This window comes from Mucor velutinosus (assembly GCF_035048745.1).
Source record: "Mucor velutinosus strain NIH1002 chromosome Unknown tig00001544, whole genome shotgun sequence".
NCBI classification, from domain to species: Eukaryota; Fungi; Mucoromycota; class Mucoromycetes; order Mucorales; family Mucoraceae; genus Mucor; species Mucor velutinosus.
Genome location: NW_027041908.1, coordinates 1,155,433 through 1,181,024, shown reverse-complemented (window position 1 = coordinate 1,181,024; position 25,592 = coordinate 1,155,433). Strand labels below are relative to the sequence as shown.

General features: G+C 39.4%; 7 protein-coding genes across 7 annotated transcripts; 3 read left to right on the top strand and 4 right to left on the bottom strand.

Moving 5' to 3' along the window:
• Window positions 1–1,044: 1,044 nt before the first annotated feature.
• On the top strand, window positions 1,045–4,737 carry MDJ1_1 (mdj1 protein precursor; the record flags this gene model as incomplete). The annotated part of the gene is made up of 2 exons (XM_064824981.1): window positions 1,045–1,090; window positions 1,148–4,737. The coding sequence occupies 2 exons, from the start codon at window positions 1,045–1,047 to the stop codon at window positions 4,735–4,737; spliced, it is 3,636 nt and encodes a 1,211-aa protein (XP_064680358.1).
• A 208-nt stretch (window positions 4,738–4,945) lies between these two features.
• ATC70_005695 (uncharacterized protein) lies at window positions 4,946–6,218 on the top strand (the record flags this gene model as incomplete). Its single annotated transcript, XM_064824980.1, has 5 exons — window positions 4,946–5,069; window positions 5,125–5,327; window positions 5,389–5,530; window positions 5,591–5,715; window positions 5,772–6,218. The coding sequence occupies 5 exons, from the start codon at window positions 4,946–4,948 to the stop codon at window positions 6,216–6,218; spliced, it is 1,041 nt and encodes a 346-aa protein (XP_064680357.1).
• A 3,599-nt stretch (window positions 6,219–9,817) lies between these two features.
• On the bottom strand, window positions 9,818–12,847 carry BRO1 (bck1-like resistance to osmotic shock; the record flags this gene model as incomplete). Its single annotated transcript, XM_064824979.1, has 1 exon — window positions 9,818–12,847. One exon carries the CDS (start codon window positions 12,845–12,847, stop codon window positions 9,818–9,820), a length of 3,030 nt encoding a protein of 1,009 aa, XP_064680356.1.
• Window positions 12,848–13,534: 687 nt separating this feature from the next.
• ATC70_005693 (uncharacterized protein) lies at window positions 13,535–18,652 on the bottom strand (the record flags this gene model as incomplete). The annotated part of the gene is made up of 1 exon (XM_064824978.1): window positions 13,535–18,652. The coding sequence occupies one exon, from the start codon at window positions 18,650–18,652 to the stop codon at window positions 13,535–13,537; it is 5,118 nt and encodes a 1,705-aa protein (XP_064680355.1).
• A 364-nt stretch (window positions 18,653–19,016) lies between these two features.
• ATC70_005692 (uncharacterized protein) lies at window positions 19,017–20,188 on the bottom strand (the record flags this gene model as incomplete). The annotated part of the gene is made up of 2 exons (XM_064824977.1): window positions 19,017–20,033; window positions 20,177–20,188. 2 exons carry the CDS (start codon window positions 20,186–20,188, stop codon window positions 19,017–19,019), a joined length of 1,029 nt encoding a protein of 342 aa, XP_064680354.1.
• A 553-nt stretch (window positions 20,189–20,741) lies between these two features.
• ATC70_005691 (uncharacterized protein) lies at window positions 20,742–21,767 on the bottom strand (the record flags this gene model as incomplete). The annotated part of the gene is made up of 1 exon (XM_064824976.1): window positions 20,742–21,767. The coding sequence occupies one exon, from the start codon at window positions 21,765–21,767 to the stop codon at window positions 20,742–20,744; it is 1,026 nt and encodes a 341-aa protein (XP_064680353.1).
• Window positions 21,768–22,919: 1,152 nt separating this feature from the next.
• ATC70_005690 (uncharacterized protein) lies at window positions 22,920–23,684 on the top strand (the record flags this gene model as incomplete). The annotated part of the gene is made up of 1 exon (XM_064824975.1): window positions 22,920–23,684. The coding sequence occupies one exon, from the start codon at window positions 22,920–22,922 to the stop codon at window positions 23,682–23,684; it is 765 nt and encodes a 254-aa protein (XP_064680352.1).
• Window positions 23,685–25,592: the final 1,908 nt, after the last annotated feature.

Here is a 25,592-nt window from a genome sequence, read left to right as displayed (position 1 = left end):
CCAACATTTTAATTACACTAAATAGCTCCATATATTCGGTTTCAATTCAAAATGTAAAACCTGCTTTCAACTTGGAAAAACAGAAAAAAAAAAAAACCATTTGATGGATAAATATCAAAAGAGACCAAAATTTCTCTTTATATTCTTTGAGATTACACAAAATCAAAAAGATCAATGGGGGATCACTTTGTTTCTTTTTGTAGAATGTTACGTTTTCACTGTTTTTCTCCCCAAAAACAAAATAGAAACCAGATAAAGATAAAGGTTTACCATTTTACCATTTTGGTGCCTGGCGTTGACAAATCGTCATTTCCCGACAATGTTCTGTATTGGTATCCTACAGCAAGCATTATCCGGTAGAGATTAGAGCACAATTTCATACATGAAAAGCTATTTAAAAATCCATATAGTGTAACAAACTGACAGAACCATGGAATAGTGCCATTTTCAATTTCTTATTTTAGCTTTTTCGCACTTGTATGTCGTCGTTTAACTGGAATTCTTCTTATATTATACCCAATGCACGGCAAAATGGATTAAAGAATGCAGTTGTGATCATTAAATGTAACATTTGACTCACTGGTTGCAATGTAAATAAACTTTTTTTTTTTTTCTGGAAGTGGTTCCTGTTTGCTATGGTACATACTATCTGCCCCTGGTTGCCAAGGAAATATTCGTTGTTGAGGGCATAGAGTTCATGTTGCCATTGATTCAGCAATATCTCACGAGGAAAAGAATTTGAGAGGATTGCTTATAATAAATTTCCATCATACTCAAATGACATGATTAGGTTCTTGGTTTTATGCCTTCCAAAATTATTTGAGAGCTTCACTTGGTGTCTAACATCCATGGTCTTGAATACCTATTCTCATTGTGTGAGAGCATATCTATTGTTTCTCTTGATGGAGCGTATAACAACAGGTCACGAAAGCGTGCATCAACGCGAATTTTTCTTTATCCACTCAGAAAAACCCTGCTTGGTACCTTTTAGATTCCTTGTTCAACCTCAAAAGGGTTTAATTTTCATATACTGAGCGAAATTCTATGCAAAACTCACCGACTGCAATGAGAAACTCGTTTGCTAGTCCTCGTATGTCTACATGTATCATTTGTATATGTAAAAGAAAGCCCTAATCACCATGTATAGAAGAAAAGCCAACACCGCAAAGAGATGTAAATCCAAATGGGAAGCGCTACAGATTGGAAGATAATAGCCATAGCAACCCCTTTGCAAACACAGCAGCTGTATCGCCCTCAAGGACTAGAATATCAACTCGTGAATCTATTTTATCAAGGACATCCACGTTTACCTACAGCAGAAACAACTATAGTCCACTCCACAATACAAAAGGTACACGACAAACCATGAGTCCTGGTGTTGCTGATTACAATCGTCGCTTATCATCATTGTCTATTGACGACACTCATGGATCCTCGAATCGCTTGCAAGTGCTTGCCAAATCCCTTGATGATCTTGAATCCTTCTTTAAAGATCAACTGCAATCGAGCCATAATGCGAAAAGAGGAGACATCAAAGAGCTAAACAAGCGGTGTAAAGAGCGCATCAGCTTGCTCAAACAACAAATCAACCAAGTGACAGACGAAGACATGACATCTGAAGATTTGATGAAAGAAGCACAGGCCAGAGTTGTGGAAGTCTTTAAAGAGAGCGAAAATTGGAAGGGGCAGGCTTCAAATGCACAAACACACCTTCGCGAGTTGGAAAACAAGATGGAAAGCATGGCTGAAGCGCACAGGCGCCAAATCAGAACCCTTGTTGATGAATTGGAAAAATCAAAGAAGCAGCTCAAACGATATGAAAATCAAGAGTTGGATGATGTAGACGATGGTCCATTGGATTCAAGTGCAAACGAGCGAGCACGTGAAGACGCACAAAAGATATCAAAGCTCGAGTTGGAGAAACTTCGCCTAACCAAAAGTCAACAAGAGCTTCAGAGAGATCTTCAAAGCAAAATTGACGATCTTTCGGCGCAACTGATCAATACCGAGGAGAAATTACTAAACACTGAAGCTGAATTGGCTAAATCAAAGGACGAAACTGAAAATTTGAACAATGCACTTGATTCCGAACTGCAAGAATTGGAGACATGCAAGAAAGATTTGAGCAGTGAAAAGGCAGCTAACGAAAGTTTACAACACGAATTGAAAACCATCAAGGAGTCGCTGAAAGAGCATCTTAACCTCAATCAGCAATTGAAATTTGATTTGAACGATTACAAGGAACAGTTGGAAGAGTATTCAAACAGGATAGATGCCTTGACCAAAGAGCAAACCAACTTGAAACAACTCGAAATCAAACTTCAAGCTGCCACTCAACATAACCAGCATCTCACCAAAGACAATCAAGCAAAGGTAGATGAGCTTGATCGAGCCCAACATCGTATCAGTTCATTGGAGAGACAGTTGCAGGATAGCACAGCTGAAGCCGCACGACTGCAATCTACATTGAGCGAGAAAGAGGGCGACTTTACAGGCAGATTATCGCAAATCAGTACACAAAACAATGAAATTGCAAGCCAAAATCAACAATTGCAAATTAACCTGGATGCAGAACGTGCTCATGCCAAACAACTAAGAGAGTCCCTCGAGTTTGAACGCGCTGAAAAGAAACGGCTGAATGAAGATTTGATGGCAGAACGCTCACAACTAGCAGCACTTCAACTGGAGCACCAATCCACCATCAAAGAACACAGAGACACCAGCAGTGCTGCTGAAATGGAACTTCGTGATTTGAAGCGCAGAATGGATGATCTAGCGAGAGAAAAGCAACAAGTGGAAAGAGAATTAGCGTTTGCTACATCGCAACAATCTGACAGCATATCCAGAGCCACAGCTGAACGTGATGAACTGAAAGCCAAAATCAAAGAGATGAATGCTCATCTGGAAGAGATCAGCGACCTGCGCGAAGCATTACAGAATGAAAGAGATCAACTGCAATTGACACTTGACAAGGAACGTACCAAGAATCAGAAACTCAAGTCGGACCTCGCTCAGGAGCAGAGCAATGTGATTACATTAAATGACAAAATCAATGGGTTGACAGAAGAAAAGTCTAATTTGCAGAGAAGATTGGATTCAGCAGGTCAGCTGCAAAGTGCTTACGAAAGGGAGTGCCGTAAGAATGAACAGCTATCCAAAGATTTGGCAGAGCAAGCAGCTACAGCAAACGAGTATTCCGTCGAGGTTCGAAATGTGGTCAATGAATCAAAGCAACTGCATTGGAAACTGGAGGCATCTATCAAAGAAAAGAATGACCTGCAGAGACGCATTGACGAACTTGAACACGAGTTGTCAACTGAACAGAGTGCACAAAGTCAACTGGTATCCAAATTGCAAGAAGCAGAACACCAAGTGCAAGCGTTACAACATCAATGCCAAGTCGTCAACAACGAGAAAGACAATTTGCAGAGACAGCTGGATAATTTGATGCAAGGCACGCGTCAGCACTCTGAAAGTCAAGTGCAACTGACAGCCGAGAGAAATGAATTGAAGCGCAAATTGTTGGATGTCACGCACGAACTGGATACATTGAAAGCATCTCGACATGAGCGTGAAGAGGAGCTTATGCAAGAGCTCAAGACCAATCAAGCTGATATGCATCGTCAAACAGACCAGCTCAAGAAGGCTAAGCTACGTATCGAAGATTTGACTCAAACGCTGATGGACAAGACAGCTCGTTTAGACCGCGTTTCTTCTGATCTCGAGGATGCTCGTTCCCAATTGCAACACTCCAAGATGAATGAAGAAAGTATAGTACAAACCAAGTCGAAATTGACGCAACGTTTAGAGGAAACTGCTGCCAATCTGAACCAAGTGGCAAAAGAAGCTGCTGAGAGGGATGTCGAGATTGCCCGCTTGGAATCTGTGCGAGCTGATACCCGCTCTCGCTTACACGACGCTCTTGCTCAACATGCTCAGTTAGAACAAAAGATTGATCAACTTGAATCTGATTTGCAGCAAAAGAATTCTTTGTTTGAGGACCTGTCCAAGGAGCTTGCAGCAGCAGCGGATTATGCACAAGAGTTGGAGTCTGTCGTGAAAACAAAAGAGAGCCAGCTGGCCATTTGGAAGCAAGAAGCACAGGCCATATTTGACGAAAAAGATGAAGAATTGAAGCGATTAGAGCACCAAGAAAATCAAAAACTGGAGCAATTGCAAACTCGTATTCAAAACCTGCGCAACAAGCTGACAACAACAGAGAAGAGATTGGAAGAAAGTGCATTGGAAAACTCAAAGTTGGAGGAAGCACAATCCGAGCTTGAAGCGGCCTTGTCCCGGTGTGAGCGAGAACTGAAGGAGGCTCGTGTGGACGTCAGCAGAAAGACACGAGATCTCAGCGAGATACAATACAAGTTTGAGCATGAGAGAGAGTTGGTGCATGACTTGACTGAGCAAAATGCCAAGTTGCAAGAAGAAACCAAGTTGATGGAGTATCAAGAGAGTCAAATCGAAGAAAGAGCGCTCAAGATTGAGCAACTGGAAGATACCGTCAACAAGATCTTGTTTGATTTGAACGCTGCTATAGAAAAGAAGAAGGCAATTGAAGAAAAGAGCAAGCATTTTGAAGAGATGGCTAGCACGATCAAAGCTGAAGCGCAAGACAAGATTCATCATCTGGAGTCTAAATGTCGAGAAGCTCAACGCAGAATTGATGAAAAAGAAAGAGAATTGGAATACATCAAGACAGTGTTACGAGAAGCCCTCAAGGAGAAGTAGGCCTTGCCAGATCATGTCGTTTACCTTTTTCTTTTTTTTTGTATATATACTTTAATCATCATTATACCGTCTTTTTCTCTACTAATAAACTTATTGCTTTACAACATCATCTCATTCCGAACCCAGTTTCACTCTTTTTGTAGTAAAATGTGAAAGCCACTGAATATTTTTTCAACTTTCTTTTCTTTTTCTCCAAATCATAAACAACATGAACACAGAGACACCACAATTAGATATCCTCGAGACTTCAAAAGAGAAATTTGTCAATCTCATTTCAGAATTGAACGATTCTCAGTTTCATAGTTTTCAAGAATTTGTTCAATCAGCACTTGGTAAGAGCAGGATCAGGCGGTTTTTCGGTTTGCATTTTTGACATGTCCTCTGTAGACGAATATCACGGTCAATTGCATCACCATGCAGACGGCGATAATGACGAAGACATGGAAACCGAGCAACATGACGGCAAATTTCAACCTGTGAGCGACGCTAAAATGATGCGCTTGGGAAGAATGATTAAAGATCTTCGCACTCGTGTTCCTATTTCTGCTGAAGCTCCTGGTGAAAAGACCACCATACCCGATACACCCGAAGTAATTACATAATACCACTCATTTTGCCTGATCTGAAGAAATGCTAATTGTAAGATATCAGTTTAAAGGATTCACAGAGCAAAATACAGTTCATGTAGATGGATTTTTGTTTTCTGAAGAAGACGTCGATGATCTTGTTGATGAAGGAAAGATGTCTCGTAATTACTGTTTGGACTGTGCATCCAGAAATGTGGCTCCCCTAAGTAAGTATATTATGGCTGATTGAGGAGGATATCCTTGATGTTGACCCACTACTTGTTTAGACTTTATTTCCCATTCTGCCTCTGTCTTGCAATTGCAATTTTTGTACCAAGTAGCATTGGCTGATAAAGTCAAGGACAAGGTGATTGTAGATGTCGGATCTAGATTGGGTGCTGTTTTGTATTCTGTAAGTTGATTCATGCTGGTATTCATGTCAAGGGCAAAATGCTCATCTATGCGTAGGGCCACTTATTCACTCGTGCCAGTAAACTCATTGGTGTCGAAATCAACGAATGGTTCACTAAATTACAGCAAGACATGATCAAAAAGTACAAGATGGATGACCGTGTGCAAGTCATGTGTAAAGACATCCAAAGCATGCCTGAGTTACTGTCTAAAGAAGCAGATGTTGTCATCATGAACAATGTATTTCAATTCTTCAATGAACTAGCTACACAACAGCAAATCTGGAAATTTGTTCGCACAGAAACAAAGAAGAAGCCTGGATTATTGCTAGTTACATTGCCATCGTTACAAGAACAATTGAAGGAAGCAGGCATGTCTGCTTCCAAGTTAATGCGCGGTTGGGTCAAGGAAATCAAGTTGGATTATGATGGCGGATGGTTCCAGGATCTGAATGATGATGAATTAGAGGAGATCAAGCAAGTGCATCTATATAGAGTTGTGTAAAATTAAAGACCGTTATTTATCGCTGTGATGTACATGTCAATGTCTAATTTTTTGATTCGAGCCAAGCTTCGAAATGACAGACGAGCTTTGTCAAAATGGGCTTATTATCGGTCTGAAATGAAACTTCTAGCATTAACTTAGGGCTTGAAAAAGTTATTCTCTTCTTTTAGTATAACGCGTAGCATACGTTTGACTCTTTGCTAAACTATAACGAAGAAGGATTTTAATTAAGAGGTTTTTACTACAACGTTTCTCAACGCCTAATCCATCGATCTAGCGCTCGTAATCACTCGTAATTAACAGCTTTCAACAGGTCTTATGCATGATGGGTCTTTGCTCAGAATTATTTTATTTCGGAAATCATACGTTCCTAAACAGCAGCCCACCATCATCTAATCTGAAATTCAACTACACTGTCGTATTCTTCGCAAATTTCTGCGATATGATTATGCTACTTTCAGAGCTCAAGCATTAATACTTCAAAGTCTGATTTTGGATGATCCAAACCCTGAAATTGGAAACACTTTTATACATCCAAAATGTAATATTATGGGTAGAAGGTAGCAACCCATGAAACCGAAGCATGTTGGGAATCAATCATACACGACGTATGTTTAGCAAGGCATATGGCATTGGGAGGACCTGGTATCCAGTGCACTGCTGTACCTTTATGACTTTCCTCATATAGTAGTGAATTCATTAAAGAATATTCCTCGCGTAAAGCTGTGTGATAGATGCCAGTTCGAACAATTGCATCTTGTCTTACGTTTGAATAAAGAAGAACTTAAATTATATCTATTTAGATACCCCTTTTATTAAAAACACAAAACTATTATAAAGGACAGATCAATAAGAAATCAACTAGTTGTAACCCTTTGCTACTTTAACCTCTGAGCCAATCAGATCGCTTGAAAACTCCGCTAACCTAAAAAAAAATTTGCGAGGGTTTCCCCCTGTTTTGATGTGAGGCAAAATTTTAAGCGCCGCTATAATAGCAGTATAGCCGCTGCTATCATCAAACTTCCCCCAAGTACTAGAGCATGCCTTACTTACACCACCTAGCTTTAGATTCTGGCGTTGAGACTCTCAATCATCACTAAAGTAAGTAGCGATAACCAAGTGGAGGCAGCCTATCTACCTCCTAGCCTCGGATAAAGTCTTGTTGAGCTTCAGGGATAGGCACATCCACCACAACGAAAAAAAAGGTATGCTTCAAAGAAACATGATAATAATAAAAGAAAAGAACATACTACAATAGGAGTAGAGTAGTACGTAGGCAAAAAAGGGATACTCACACAAAGTGAATCAAAGAAAAGTATAAAAAAATACAACATCAGAGAAGTTCAGAACATCTCGTTGTTGTTGCAACAAAAATCAATGCATGAGCAACATGCATGGCAATAGTCGGATGTAAAGCAACACAACCAACAAAAGAAGAAGAAAAGCGTAACAAAGTAAACATCATGAATGCATTATCATGACAAAGGAAGCAATAATACAAGCGTTCAAAGAAGTTTTATATCATTGCGACCAGAAGAAAGAAGATACTTACCACTTACCACCACTACAGATAGACCAGAGGATACGCAATCACCGAATATAGACCAGAGAACTAGCATGAATCAAAGACAGTAGACCAGAAAAGACCAGATTAGCAGCAGCAACACCAGTACCATAGACAAACTAAAGGACAAACGCCATTAGCAGAGACCAGACAAAGGCGAAAGAAGATACTTACCACTTGTCACCTCCACAGATAGACCAGATACTACGCAATCACCAGGTATGAACCAGAGAACGAGCATGCACCAAATACAGTAGATCAGGAAAGACCAGATTAGTAGCAGCAGCAGCAACAGCAGCAGAAGCGCCATAGAAAAACCAAACAAACGACACCAGAAATCAGAGAAAGACCAACGAAGCAATCACCAGAGTTAAACCAGAGGACAATCATGCACCAAATACAGTAGACCAGAAAAGACCATGTTAGCAGCAAAAGCAGCAGCAGCAACACCAGCATCATAGAAAAACTAAAGAATGAACGCCATCAGCAGAGACCAGACAAAGACAAAAGAAGTTACTTACCTCTTATCACCACCACAGGTAGACCATAAGAGTATAGACAATCACCAGATATAAACCAGAGAATGAGTATGCAGCAAAGAGAATAGAGCAGGAAAGACCATATTAGCAGCAACGGCAGCAACACCAGCTCCATAGAAAAACCAGAGAACGAACGACACCAGAGACCAGACAAAGACCGGAGAAGCAACCACTAGTAGATATGATAAGCCAAAGACGCAGACAGCAGAGACAGCAGAAAAGGAATGGCAGCAGCACCCACGTCAGACAGGCAAAAAAAATTATCAAAACCTAATAAACAAACTCAATTAATGTTAATTCTACGCCTTCCAGTGCTCGTTATCGAATGGTATCTAATATATCCCATTTCAAAGAAGCAGTATTAAGTTCTTCCTACAGTACAAGGCAGAGTTGTCGGAAGATAGAGTGTTATTATCAAACAAACGGTGTCCAAAACAACCATGGTTTGATACTAAAACACGTTTTGCAAAAAGGGTAAAAAACGGGGTTACGGAAAAATGAGAGGGCACCCTATCCGACGTCACGACCAGTAGATTTAGTCTCAGTCTTGTACTGTGGCAGCCGTAATTGCGGCAGTTTAATCTGAAATTGTGCAGTGGTATTTCCGTGTTCAAACTTGACCTGATCCGACATCTTTTAAACGTTTTTGCTAAATTTGACCATGAAAACTCTTGTTGTCACACCCACCTTTCTAATACATTTTTAGAGAGCTAAAAAAGACGCATCGAATGGTGCTAATCACATTTAGCTTTCGGACCGAAAATAGTAAGCAATTTGCAAAAATATGAAAACAGGTTTTCTGTGAATATGTCAAAATTTAGCATATGAAAGCCCCATAGAAAGGGTTTCCAATGTTGCATTTCATCTTTATTATTAATTTGACCTAATATGTATCTGAGAAAAAGTTGTTATGTCAAAATACAATGTAAAATTGAATCTGCCAAAGAATTACACTTTTATTGAGAATGCATCCCAAGGATGCATTTATTTACTTTTCATTATGCTAGGGTTTACAGCATGATGATAAACTATAATACAAATAGGTTTACTATCTACCCAACAATTGATTTGTAAATCATGATTAGCATGATTTACCCAAAGGACCTAAGAATAGCCTAAAACCTTTAGTGTGAGACCTTGCTATGACATTTGATATAACACCACCCCACACCAGCATAAGACACATGCGAAACTTGGACATAACCATTGTTGTAGTAGATTGTAGTTGTAGTAGTTCATATAGTATATAATAGGCCGACATAACAAAAAAAAAAGAAAAAAAAAGAAAACCATCATTAATATATGACAATCTGTTGCATGTTACTGCTTGATTAATCTTATGTATAGTAAACATGAATTGCATATATAACTTATGTATAGATTATTGGTATAGATAATTAATTATTAGGGCAACCGTTAAAAACCTATACACATCCAAAACCCGATGGGACAAAAGGAACTGTGAACAGGAAAAGGTATAGCCTTTCACCAAACAATTATACATCATCTTTAGCTAATAACCTTTCGCGCTTATTTCTTGATTTAGTCTCTCGCGTAGCAATCTCTCGGGTACTCAGAGCTTTCGGTGCCTTGCCCTTAGATGTCTTGCTATTATTAGCATTTACTCGCGCCCAATACTGCTTGACCACATCAGGAGAATCAAACATAGATGGAGGTTCCCATGAATTCCAATCTTCACTATAACCTTTCCATTTTACCAAATACTTGTAATTGGGTGCGCTACCTTTGTGATTGATAATAGCTTCGACGACATACGCATTTGAAGGATTGTCTCTAGTATCACTTGTGCTAATCAACTTGATTTGCTGCGTAGGTACATCTCTAGCTAAGAACGAGTTTGTTCTATCAGTAAGAATATAGCTTCCATTTCTAGTATGACCATGAACGTAAAATGGACCTTCATAATTTGGATCCGTCTTTCTGTTCTTGTTCTCAATATTCTTTATCATCACAGTAGATCCAACAGGATAAGGATTTTCCAAGATTCTGTGTCTCTTTCTAAAGTATTTACTATCCTTATCTTGCGTCTTCATTATCTGATCTCTGATTGCTGGTACAATGATTCTATCAATAAGATCTAGCTTCTCTTTGAATGCTTTCACATCAATTTCTTTCTCATGAAGAACAGGTTTATCTCCTCGATAATCCTTAAACTCATTGGGTAGTCTGTGGAACATTACTACGAATGGCATCATTCCGTGTAATCTCGATCTGTGAACATTTAAGCTTAAGGCAGTTCCATTCAAGTACAGATCCCAATCTTCACTTCGACCTTCCAAAATCTTCATGATGATTGTCTTACAATTCTTAACTGCCGCTTCACAGCAACTGTTGCCTTGTGGTGTAAAGGCCAAACTAGCTCTATTCTCCACTCCTGCATGCTTCAGGATCTTTTCCAACAGAACATTGTGAAATTCAGCTCCACGATCATGTCCTACCACCCTAGGGTAGCCTAACAGGGAAAATATGGACACTAATTCCTTTGCAACAGTCGTAGCAGACTTGTCAGAAATAGCATGCAGTACAATAAAACGTGAAAATAGATCCAATACCACAAGGATAAAATTGTTACCTCTAGACGTTGTACAATCGAAACCACCTAGATCAAACACAACATGATCCATAATGCCTTCAGGCGCTTCTTGCTTTGGAGGATGATATACATGCTTTGCTAGATTGAACTGTCTGTATTTATGGCAATTACGGATGTACTGGTTTATATCCTCCCTTAACCCTTTCCAATGCATGTTCAAATCTTGGTGTATTACTTGCTCCATAGCATGTATACCGAAATGGCCTAGCAGATGAGATTTTTCTAATATGCTCTGTTTCTCTTCGTCAGTTGTAGGCGTTTGATAAACATCTAAATGACTGACGCAAAAGTAAAAATCTTCATTCTTTCTTTTCAATGAATTCGCATACGCTGTCAACTTAGAGTTATTAAATAGATCAGAAGTCTTATTTGGAATGATTACTTTACTGGAATTGGAGATGCCGGAAGACTCACATGATAAAACTGTGTTCTTATCTTGTGCTCCCTTGATATCTTTTTTCCCCTTTTCCTCTTCATTCAGTACTCTTTGCTTCTTGTTCTTAGTAGCTGCTACTACCTCATCATCATGAGTATTCTTTCTCTTCTTATTATTACCCTTTTGCTTAACAATATCCTGTTTAATCAATATCTCCCTGTCGATATCCCTGATGGAACGTGTATTACCACTCTCCACCAGCGTATTGTATGGCCAGAAAAGACGCGACAATGTATCCGCCAATATATTGTTAATACCACTGCAAAACGTAATATCGAAATCCATTTCAAAGATAGTATCATAGTAGTTCTCAACCATTCTATCCAATTTAGGTTTTGTATGTAAGAACAAAATACCACGATTATCTACAAACAAATGAAATGGGCGTCCATACAACCATTGATGGAACTTTTTGAATGCGTACACAACAGCAGCTAATTCACGTTTGGAGCTTCCCCATCGTTGCTCTGACGGTCCCAAACTGCGTGCAATGAAACCAAGATACTTGACTTTATTATTGATTACTTGATACATTGCAGCACCAATTGCATATGCAGAGCTATCCGTTACAACACATATGGGATAATTTAAGTTGGGCACACTCAACACTGCTGAACTGACTAACAATTCTTGCAATTGCTTCATCAATGCAGTGTGTTCCGGCTTCCATACTTTGGTTATATCATGTGCGTTTCGAAGCTTATCTAATGGGGCTGTCAATCTTGACAAGCAAGGTAAATTGGATCGAAAGAAATTGATCAATCCAAGGCGAGACATCAGCTCACGACTACTCTTTACGACAGGATCCCAATCCAATACGTTGGAAACCTTTCGTGGATCGAGTGCTAGTCCATTACTAGATAGGCAGAAACCCAAAATATAGATGCTCTTTTGTGCAATATGCATCTTTTCCGTGTTGATACGTAAGTTAGCTCTAGTCAAACGATCAATAACTGTTTTGACAACCTCTGTATGCTTTTGTAGGTCGTTTTCAGTATGGATCGTGACATCGTCGATGAAATGTGTACAGACATCACTTAGATCAGCCAGCAAATTAGAAAGAATTTTCTGGGCATGAGATGAGACCATAGTTAATCCGTAAGGGCAGTGAGAGAAGGACCACGTCAGTCCATTCATGTCGGTAAACGTTAAATAAGGTCTTGATGCCTTAGCTACCTTAAATGCATGGAAACATTGCGATAGGTCGATTACCGTATAGAGGGAATGCTTCGACATTTTACGATGTAAATCACTTATCAAAGGCAATGGGAAACGTTCAAGCTTCTCTGGATCCAATGCATTATTAATCAACCGACAATCAATCACTACACGGTGCTCTTTACCAGTGTATTCGCCCTCACTGTTCTTCTTGCGCACAGTGAAAATGGGAGAGTTATGAGGTGTATTAGGTTTAGCTCGTTTGATCACACCATTTTCACACCATTTCTCAATTCGCTTTTGGATCACAGGTCGCATTGCTTCAGCAATTGGAAATTGTCTTCGATATGTGTCCGAAAGTGGAGTATCCTTCTTTACAGGCAATCTAATTTCGCTATCAGGCAAATTACAATCTGCTTTAGGGCTGATACTAGTGTTTGCATCAATGAATGGCTGTAGTTTGTTAAGCACAAAGAATAAAAGGATTATTATTTGTAGCTTATAAAAAATGTTCGATATTATAAAAACAAGAAAAGACTTATTTGAATAAGATCAGACACAAAAACTAATGATTTATTGATGAAGACAAGAGTTATTCTATTTATACTAAGTTCTGAATGCCAAAGTAGCAATTTATCTTGTACAACGCTTATCACATCTGGTGAACCTCAGTATTTAGATAGCTGAGATGCACTTCACTTATCATAGCTTGTCCATGTTGTTGCACAACACAGACATATCTACCCATCAAGAATACCTTAATCTTTATAGACAGTTGTAGCCCTTCTGGCACAACATTGCCCCCCCAGATTCAGGTACTTCTTGTGGACATTTCGTAATCCCAGATTACAAAACATCATGACAATATAGCACATAAAGCACTTTCCAATAAATAATTACCAAATGACACTGCATCCGAGATCAGTCAGTAAAAACCTTGTGTAAAAACCTTTCATAGGACAAAAATGTAAGGAAAAGACTTGATCCCATCATGCTAGTAGCCATTTAAGACCTGTTTGATCTACCACTCTGACCAATTTCGCGAGTAGTAGTAGTTCGCCAGTTAACTGTTTGAGGAGCTAACCTACGTTTACCAGCAGCCTTTGCACCTTCTCTTCGAGCCCAATACAGCTCAATGTGTTTGGCCGAATCAAAGTTTTTCACAGGCTCCCAAGTATCTTCACTAGGATCATCGAACCCTTTCCATTTTACCTTATACTCATAGTTACCAGGAGATCCTCTATGATCAATCACAGCTTGAATTTCGTAATGCTCTGCAGAGAATTCATCAATTGTGATTGGCTGAGGATTCGCAGCGACTTGGTACTTGATATGATGGGTAGGCACATCTCGACTAAGGAGTGCACCCGTCTTGTCAGCCAGCACATAGGAACCTTTATCGGTTATACTATGAATCAAATAAGGTCCTTCATACCGTTCATCTAACTTATTTTGACGATGAACATTTTTAATCATAACTTTACTACCAATAGGATAGGGTTCGGCAATGACCTTATGTTTCTTCGCAAAGTTAGCATGATCAGCATTTTGTGTATCCACAATACGCTTAGAAATAGCCGGGATAAGAACATCTTGTACAAAACGGTATCGTTTGTCAATGAGTCTGTTATCAGCTTTCTCCAAACGTTTGGAATAGTCCACCTTTGAGTAATCAGCCAGACCATTTGGTTGACGATTAAACAAAAGTGTATACGGACGAGATTTATGTAGCCGAGCATACTTGACATTGATGCAGTAATTCACCCACGGAATGAAGTGCTCCCATTGATCCCTCTTACCTTTTAACAACTTGATAGTCGTTAACTTACATATTTTGATAAATGACTCAGAAACCGAGTTACCCAATGGATTGTACCCTAATGACAGGCGATGGTCTATCCCACTGATGTCCATCATAGCACGGACCACCTCATTTATCCATTCCAGGCCTCTGTCTGAAGTCAACTTGATTGGCCATCCAAAAAGTGAGAAAACTTGAAGCATTTCCCTGGCAATTGTCGTAGCCTTCTTGTCTGGAATGCATCTTATCACAGTAAATCTCGTAAAGTAATCAGTAAGGACAAATAGAAAGTTGCTGCCGAAAGAGCTAGTAACACCCATATCACCGAGATCCATGCACCAATGATCCAAAGGTTGGGCGGCATTGACACTACGGAAAGGATGATATCCCTCTCTAGCGATATTGTACCTGTTACACTCGTCACAATCAGCTAATATTCTTTCTATGTCTTTCCGAATGTTCACCCAGTGAAACCCTTCATGATGAATTGCAGTTTCAACATGTTTGATCCCAAAATGTCCAACCAGATGCTGAGCAATGATCATATTGTCTCTTTCATTAGCAGGAGGAGTGATATAGTCAGCAAACCTAAGCGTACGCAATATGAATTCCTTTTGCTTTTGCGAGACAGCTGTGGTGGTGCCATCTTTGATAAGAGTAGCGTTTACCGCAGTGCGTGCATGGTTGCTAAAAGAATTAGATCGTAACGCCTTAGTTGTCTTGACCAAAGTACGTTTCATTGGAGGCGAAGGTGTGACAACCTTGAGTTTGTTTTTGGAACCCTTTTTCTTTCTTTTTACACTTTCACCACCATCAGCATAGTACCTGCCCCCCAGAAGATGTCGTGCTGAAGCATCAGCATCCGAATCTTCGTAAAGTCGAGATAAAGCATCAGGAATTACGTTAAGGACACCGGGCAAATGCACAATATCGAAAGTATAAGAAAAAATGGTCTCCCACCATCCAAGCATGAGTGCATTGGGGACTTCCTGTGTATTCAAGTAGATCAGACTCTTATGGTCCGTATGTAAGGTAAACTCTCGCATATACAGAAAACGATGAAACTTAACCAAGGCATAGCAAATCCCTAGCAATTCCCTTTTCGTAGTACTGTAGTTACGCTCAGAAACAGACAATTTACGAGATACGAGACCTACATATCGAATTTCATCGTTGACCACTTGATATAAAACCGCGCCAAGAGCAGTTAAACTAGCATCAGTAGCCAAGTGAAATCGAATCGAAAAATCAGGAGGTGACAGCACAAGTGCCATCGTAAGTGCATCCTTCAAGTCGGCAATCGCTTTTGTATGAGACTCATTCCAAACATCTGTTAGATCTTTGTACTGTTTCAAGCTATCAAGATCTCGAGTCAGACGAGAATAACATGGAATGGCAGCACGAAAGTACGACATTAAACCCAAGAAAGATGCCAATTGACGACCAGTGGTAATAGCCGGCCAATCTGCAATGTTGGTAAGTTTTCTACCGTCAGGCAGTAATTTACCATTAATAACACTCCATCCCAAGAGATAAATACTACGCTGAGCGAAGACGACTTTCTCAGGATTGAGCACCAAATTAGCATCGGTTAAACGACGAATTACCTCAGCAACCAACGCATAGTGATCTTGTAGGCTCCCATTACTACTGCATAAGATGTCATCCACATAGCAGGAAACCGAGTGATCACCATCAGTAGGAAACGAAGTAGAACTAGAGCTTGTATTCAAATCAGAGAGCAGTGTTTGCAATGTGCGTACAACCACCGATCCGACATGGCGAATTCCATAAGCAGCCTTTTTATGGGTGTATTGGATATTCGTGAAGGGACAAGTAAATGAAACTTTATGAGCTTGCTCTGGATCCAAGCCAAAGCTAGTAAAGCAAGCATGGATATCGAGACAAGTATGAATCATTTTCGTACCAATGCTCTGATGGATATGAGAGATCAAAGGTAACTGTTGTTTGTCATCCACTTCCAAGATAGCATTCAACTTACGAACGTCACACACCACTCTAGGCTTAGACATTGTGTAATTACCATCAGCGTCCTTTTTCTTTACAACCAACAATGGATGATTGAAACGTGTATGACTAGCAGATCTTTCAACAACACCCTCATCAAGCCATATCTGAATTTGTTTGGCAACAGCATCACGATAAGCTTCAGGCAAAGGATATTGAGCTCGCCAAGCGACAGCACCTGGTTTAGTATCAAGCTTAATAATCGAATCCGGCAGATTACACTGAGTATTCTTCATATCAATGCGCGAATTCTCTTCTAATAACCCCTTTAGTGCAAGTAGAAACGGTTGTCTCTCTTCCTCACTACCAAAAGGATGTGCGTTTGGAGTAATACCATCATCAATAGGATCTGGTACACGAGGACCTGATTGAAAGCCATGTTGACTCACCAAGCCCGTAAGACCAATGCCAAGCTTGGACAAAATATCCATACCAAGCAATACAGGTACGTTTTCCTCAGAATAGAATGGAAATACTTCAAACAAATGGTTTTTATTTGATTTATTGTAGCTAATGTGCAAACGTACCGCACCTATTCTAGGCACAGTCGTTACTTCATGAGCCATTTGAACAAAGCTCTCATCATCATCATTAGCCTCAAATCCAGCAAGAGAGGTTCCTCCTAAGAATTGAAAGAACTTGTCAGTGACGCACGAAAACGTAGCACCCGTATCCACTAAGCCAAAGCAAATGACATTTTGAACCACAATAGGAACACAAATAGCATTGGTGGTCATAGTAGGTGGAGCACTAAATCTAGCATCGAACTTACATTGCTGAGCAAATATATTTTGTAGCGTATCGTCGTCCACAGACATGCTACTCATCTCTTTTTCAAGAAGAATAGACTGGGCACGATTCACCAGGTCAGTATCCTCAAAGATACCATGAGCTTCACTCATCACAGCATCTTGGTCAACATCAACATTGTCACTACCACCAGAAGAAGGAGCAAGGACAACATCATCCACCGATTGTTCAGCAGAGGAGACAGCAGGGGAAGAAGCACCTTTCTCAGCTAACGCACGATCGACACGAGCAGAGAGAAAAGCAGCTTGGATTGCAGCATCCATCGAATGTTTGCCACCACGTTTCTTAGTCATGGCACGCAAAACTTTTTTAACACCATTGCCCTGATGGGTGTTACCACCACCAGTACGAATAGCAGTGTTGCAGTGATGCATCTGCCCCTTTGGTCGAGGACCGTTACATTTGGAGCAAGTCCCTTCAGCAACATGTTCAGCAAATGTTTTGCCAAAACGATTAGCACTAGAACGTGGAGAGTTGGACGAGGGACCATTGGATCTCGACGAAGAGCTACTTTGAAAAGCGTTTCCACTAGAAGAAGGTGCGTACCGAGACTTCTTTGCTTCGTTCGAAACAGGTATGTCAGCAGCGCGTTTTCTTCCATCAAAAACAGAGCCCAAAGATTCTTGACCCGTCTCAATAGCCATCATATCCATCTTGCGCACGAGAGAGGACACATAATCAATGTCATAAAATGACGATTCTGGTGCCTGACTCATAGCAACCATTAGCAACCTAGCGGTAACCTTGGGGAAAGCGTCAAAAAACACCATCGCTACGACACCCTTATCACTGATGTCAGCTCTATTTCTCAACGTCTTAAACCGCTCTACGAAACCATCAACGGATTCTTCGTTTCCTTTAGTACAACGAAGAAACTCCCTAATTCTTTCGAATCTGAGCTGTTCTTTTGGTGTACCAAAACGACCGATGATAGCTCCCTTCAAGGTAGCCCAAGACACAGTGGAGCCAGATGCTTTCACAAACTCATCAAGCCAATTGCGAAGATCGCCGGGAAGACAAGGAGGAAGCAAACGATACCAGTGTTCGTCAAGATCAAGCGTGCAACTGCTCAACTTATCGGAAAACCGGCGACAACACTCCTCAATGTTGGCAAAAACTTCCTTTTTTTCATCTTTGACACGTCCAAACCATTGAAACAAAGGAAGATCATCAGGTACAGTTGAACTATTAGCCGCACCTTGACTAACCACTGTTACTTGGGAAGGACTCTGGTTAGGTGTGACCATAGAGAGAGCTTTCTCTATAGCCTCCAAGTTAGAGCACTTCTTTGACAGGGCAGCCTTCAAAGCGTCGACCTCTTCGTCCGACTTGTCCCCACTGTTCGCAACTTCAGCGATCAACCCATGAACCTCCTGACGAAGTCGCTCTACAGCTCCTCCGTATGAAAGCTCGCTTCCAACAGCTTGAACATCTGAACTCTTGTTCTGTTCTGCAGGAGACACAGTAGAATCATTCATAGTCATATTTTCGGTTTAAATTAGATAGGTAGGTTAAAATCTGGAAGATTCTGATTTACACGATCTTAAAAAATGTTAAGCACAAAGAATAAAAGGATTATTATTTGTAGCTTATAAAAAATGTTCGATATTATAAAAACAAGAAAAGACTTATTTGAATAAGATCAGACACAAAAACTAATGATTTATTGATGAAGACAAGAGTTATTCTATTTATACTAAGTTCTGAATGCCAAAGTAGCAATTTATCTTGTACAACGCTTATCACATCTGGTGAACCTCAGTATTTAGATAGCTGAGATGCACTTCACTTATCATAGCTTGTCCATGTTGTTGCACAACACAGACATATCTACCCATCAAGAATACCTTAATCTTTATAGACAGTTGTAGCCCTTCTGGCACAACATAGTTCATTCATCATCAATTGACGCTCTTCCTTACATCCATAAGGATCCTCATTTGGTTTGTATGGATTGGGTTTAATATCAGGAATCTTATATCCAATTCGATCAGACCAATCTGCGGCAATATCACCCAATGTAATACCAACTTTATACAATAGATCCATGCCAAACACGCAATGGACATCATCAAATAAGTCAAAAACTTCAAATTTGGAATAGACAAATTTGGAACCATAATTAATCTTTAGTTCCTCTTCAGTTTGTCCTTTACGATTAACAACAGTGTTACTTTGAGCCAGCTTAATAGTACCATTTTTATTTACAACATTTAATTGCATGAAATCAAGTAACTTGGGCGAGATTGCATTAAATGTACAACCAGTGTCCAACAAAAACCATGTGTTAACCTTAACACCACTCTTTGATTCTAATATCACAGGTAGATAAAGAAGTCCATTAGTGTCCATGTTATTACTAGGCATCTTTTTGAAATATTCATTATTCAAATGCTTGCATTCACTATCAGTATCCATGGATACGACTTCCTCCTTTTGCTTGTCCTTTGTAGAAATTGTGGCAACAGCAAAAGTTTGATCACTTTCCTCATCATCAGAGGATGACGAATCAGTATCATCATTGGAAGCAGGTCTTGGCACAATCAACTTGCTCTTCTTCTTTGTTATCTTTTTGATATTTTTAGGGTTCTTTTTGCATAATGCCTTATGCGCATACGTAAATGGTGTGAAACCACAATCATAACATTTAAGTACTTCACCAGGACTATCATTCCTCATTCTTGATTGCTTGTCATGGTGGCGACCAGCACGACGAGTTTTCTTGTTGTTCAACGAAGCAGAGCCCTCAGCACGCTGATGTGCCTTGATCGTATCCTTGATCTTATTGTTCAGTTCAGCATCCTTTCTCTGCTTTTCCTGCCTATAATAATTATCTCTTCTCAACAAATCGTAGGCACTGCGCAACTGTGAGATAGCAAAATTCAAAGTGTCGCCTCTGTAATGAAATAGCCACCCAAACGCAACTTAATTGAAAACCAAAATTCATCAAATAGCACTCATTTAAATTCATGCTCTTTGGATCTATTAATAAAATCGCTCAAATGTACATCAACAACCATTTAAACATACTAATGTAAAGATGCATGCTTATATCGCACATCGTGTGAATGAATCACTCCTGATCACAGTGTATTCAATCACACCCATGATGGTCCTAATAAGTGATGGTATCTTTATCCAAATAAAATCAAATCAATAACAAGCATATTCAAATATGACAACTATGCCCTGCTGCCATAGTTGCACAATATTCCAGATAAAGGATTCCATACTTCAATAACAAACATCACACTTTAAACCATCAAGGTTACATTAAATCATGCTATGACGATAGCTCACCCAAGCCCATCAAGGTTACTCAAATCGACCCTTATGGCCAGTGCTCTTGCATTGATTACCACTTTAAATCAAACATCAACATTTGCCAGATATCGCAATAGCAGCACCTATTGCTCTCTATCATCACTAATAATCCTACAAGCTAGAGGCAAATGTATAAATACTCTTCTTTTTTTTTACTCAATTCCAGGATCTTCAGTTCATTTTATACACAAAATAAAATACAGTTGATTTCTATTGTATTTTACTATTGCTTTATTTTTTTTGTGAAATCTATTTAAACCTGATTTCACTGCAGCTTCCCTTGGAACGGGCTTGTGAAATGCCCATAGACACCGGTCCATACAAGTCGATATCCAGACCACGAAGCAGATAGTCTACAAGAGACGTATTTTCCTTGACTCCCGCTAAGTCCTTCAAGGAGTTAAACCTGTCAATGAAGTCTTCTAGATCGTCACAGTTGTCCAATTTAAGCGTCTTTAGCTTATTGAGTGCAGCTTTTCTTTCTTCTGCTTCCGAAGGGCTATATTTCACCTTGAGCTTGCTCTTGAACTGGCCCCAAGTAATTTCGGGATACTTTTGTATGATTTCTCTTGTCCAGGCAGACATACCCGTGGACATTTTCGGCTTAATAATTCTCTTCCAGTTTGCTTCGATCGACACACCACGAGACTCCAGTACATCCTGGAATTGTTGAAGGCATGCATCCATGGTAGGGTAGAGAAACTTGTTGTTAAACTTGTGCCCTTTCCACTGAATATATGGCGTATCTGGAGGTACTACACTATTACCAGCATTGGAATAGGCCATAGATGGGGAGAGCATTGGAGTATCATCAAACAACAAATCGTAGTTTTCCTTAGCCATCATCAATTGGCGTTTCATGGCCCCAGCATTGGATGCAAGCGTGCCATTCTCAGGCATAGTGATAGACAGCCTTGTAGCCTCAAAAAGCCTTCTCCTCAACATCTTGATGTCCCTGGTCATGCTAGCCTGATGATCCATTCCCAAGGGTTGGATCTCACTATCGAAATCAAATTCCAATAGCTCACCACTATCATTCATAATAGTATCATTATCAAGAGTTGACAGAGCGTCATCGCTCAATGCCTGATCAATGCGAGCGTCTTCGCTACAAGCATCAATACCATTATGCAGAGCATCATTGCTCAATGCATTGCTATGTTCATTTTGTAGAGACGACAAAGATGAACCAGAACCAAAACTTGCATCTCCCGATGCAGAGCGATAATCAACACCAGCTCCAGCAAAAACTGTAGTAGGGTTTGCGTTATTCATAGTAGCAAGTGTAAAAAATTTATAGGATTCAAAAAAGTGTTATGTCAAAATACAATGTAAAATTGAATCTGCCAAAGAATTACACTTTTATTGAGAATGCGTCCCAAGGATGCATTTATATACTTTTTCATTATGCTAGGGTTTACAGCATGATGATAAACTATAATACAAATAGGTTTACTATCTACCCAACAATTGATTTGTAAATCATGATTAGCATGATTTAACCAAAGGACCTAAGAATAGCCTAAAACCTTTAGTGTGAGACCTTGCTATAGCATTTGATATAACAAAGAATATGAAATTAATCAGGTAAAGAATATCGTTTATTACATTGGAAATAAGAGGGTTTATATACTATTCGAATTGAGGGATTTGATATGAGGATAAAGTATTAGATAAGTCGATTTGGGTGAGAGGATAATAGATCCAATCTATTATCATGAACATGCCATGATAAGGATCGTAACTGAATCCTGTTTCATGTCAAAGTTTATGATCTGATGTGATTGGTGCTTGAACTGATTGTTTCTGCGCATTTGGAGATCCGGTTTAGAAAAGATACATCAAGATACATTATATACTAAAGACTTGTACTATATATGAGATATGCTATAGACATGCTATATATCCAGATACATGCTAAAGATGTATGCTCAGCGATATACACTCAGATATTATGTACTATTGATATAGACAAAATAGACTGTACTTATCGAATACATGCTACTAGATCGATATTAATTATCCTTATACAGTGCGCGAAAAAAACGTTCCAGTGTTTTGCCAATTCGTAGTTTTACACTTACAGCGCTGTCAATTTTTTCCAGTTTTAAAACTAAAGTAAGACTACGAAAGCTTGAGTTTTTAGCCACAAAATGAGCTACTAAAATAATTGATACAGTAGATATTAAGCAAGTGCAACTGACGTAAAGTAAAAAATTTCGATTTTGTAAAATTGGAAATATCGCTTGATGGCCTTATTGTTTCTATACATTCCACCAAAATAATCTGAGAGCCGTAATTTTTTATATCAATAATGTTTAAAATGTTAGTTATCCGAGGAATGCTTAAAAAAGTATAAAGAAGCCTGAGATTTTGGTCTTTTCCCTCATTATATTTTATCATCTTTACTTCATCACTTTTTTTAACATGACACGTCCCATTCCTCAGGAGGTTCAAGGATCTGTCAAGGCTCTTTTCAACCAAGGTTGTTCCCTCCGTGCCATTCAAAAAATCTTCCCAAATTTGTCCGTCAGTGTACTTTCTCGCTATAGGAAGAAGTTTCTTGGTCATTCAAAACATGCCAAACCCGGAAGACGCAGCAAAATCAATACGCAGAATATGAACTACATTGAGAGGGATCTCCGCAATGGTAATTTAGACGGCCCCAAGGGTGTGCAGTGCTACCTTGCTCATATGGGAGTTCAGATGACTTTGAGGAATATACAGTATATACTCAAGCGCAAAGGGTCCAAGGCTAAAAGAAAGGTAAAGACCAATTTCGTGTCTGCGGAGAACCGGAAAAAACGTCTTGTGTGGGCCAAGAGACATCGACATTTGACTGCGGACGATTGGCGTAAATGGGGATTTTCCGATGAAACCAGGGTCAACATGTGGGGATCTGACGGCGAATCTTTCTACTGGACTGACAGGCCCACTGAGTTGATGCCTCATCAAACTGAGGCTCAATTTCAGGGAGATGGTGGTGGCGTTGTTTTCTGGGGCATGATAACAGCGGAGGAACCCACCTATGGTTCCACCATTACCGAAGAAACTGTTAACTCAGAAGTTTATGCTGAAATTCTGGACTCATCTTTGCTAGACACTATCGAGTACTGTGGGCTGGACAAGAAAACGTTTAGATTCCAGCAAGATAACGCAAGACCACATACTTCTGGTCCCATTAAAAAATAGTTCACGCATCACGGATTCTCTGTTCAAAATGTTCTTTATTGGCCTCCCCCCAAAGCCCTGACCTAAACCCCATTGAACATGTCTGGCATCAACTAAAACGTCGTTTGAACAAGTACCCTACTAGGGCCGCCAGCATTTCTGAGTTAGAAGACAGAATTGAACAGGAATGTTATAAATTCACAAAAGAAGACTGTCTTAAATACATAGGCAGCATGCCACGCCGAATCAAAGCGGTTATCAAGAGTAAAGGTGGTCCAACTAAATATTGAGCTTTTTTATAAGATTTAATAAATTCGACTTTTCACTTTTCATGAGGCTACCATTCTTTTTCTAATTACGTGAATAAAGTGCATAATATATCATCTAATAGCCAACTACTTAGGCTATTTACGAAACTAAGCAAACCCCAGTAGCTTTGATATTTGCAGAGAAAACTGGCTATAAGTGCAATTTGGCAAAACACTGGAACGTTTTTTTTCGCGCACTGTAGAAAGGATAGATCAGGGTACTTCGGATAACAGTCTAAATATTCATCCAGGCAAAGCTGAATAATGATTAGCTTGCTGGAGTTGTCTTTTAGCATGATTAGACATTAGTTGATCTGAGTTGACTTATTTTTTAATCTAATTAATAGAACTTTTATCCATTGTTATAGTATATAAGAAGGATCATCTACCTGGCCAGTAGAGAGACTTCAGTTTTACTTTACACCTGTCAGTTTGATAATAAAACATACCTTTATCAAGTTGACATTACTGTTTTTTTATTCTTTTTTTTCCGTGAATTTTAGTCTATCAAGCCTCAAATTCCACAAGGAGTGCTAGTTGATAATCATTAGTAATCAATTAGTCATTATTAGTAATCACTATGTCATGCCAAGCTTTATGCAACCTTATCATGTCAAGTACCTATTAACGTCAAGTATCAAGCCATGCTTGTATGCAACATTATGGTTGTTTGGCAAAGGTTTTGAGCCATAATAATGGGCATCTCTTCACCACGAAGGGCGGACAGCTTTTCCACGCCTTGGGTTGATACTAGAGATTTTTATAATGTACAATACACAGCATCTGAGTTATCAGACAGAAGTGTAACTTATTCTTCTGGTAACGCAACCCACTACGCCGTCGTTTTAGTTCGAATTCTGTGCAAACTTAGTCATTTTCAAGCACGAATAACTCATGCCATAAAGCTTTTTGAGCGCTTGGAATAGCACCACACATCTCCTCTTGACCACGCTTTACTTCTTGATGCTTTATCTCAATTTTTTTTGGGACATTGCAAATTCATGAAAATTATCGTTTTTCCATGAGTATTAGCAAGGGAAAATTCTTGAGAATCAAACGATCGCGTTTTTCACGTCAAAAGTGAAGACTTTTTCTATGATACATATTAGGTCAAATTAATCGTAAAGATGAAATGCAACATTGGAAACTCTTTCTATGAGGCTTTCATATGCTAAATTTTGACATATCCACAGAAAACTTGTTTTAATGTTTTTGGAAATTGCTCATTATTTTTGGTCTGAAAGCTGAGAGTAATTAGCACCATTTGATGCCGCTTCTTTAGTTCTCTAGAGTTGTATTAGAAAGTTGTGTGTAATAACAAGAGTTTTCATAGTCGAATTTAGCAAAAACGTTTAAAGGATGTGAGATCAAGTCAAGTTTGAACACGAAAATACCACTGCACAATTTCAGATTAAACTGCCGCAGTTACGGCTGCTACGGTACAAGACGACTGAGACCAAATCTGCTGGTCGTGACGTCGGATAGGGTGCCCTCTCATTTTTCCGTAACCCCGTTTTTTTACCCTTTTTTGCAAAACGTGTTTTAGTATCAAACCATGGTTGTTTTGGACACCGTTTGTTTGATAATAACACTCTATCTTCCGACAACTCTGCCTTGTACT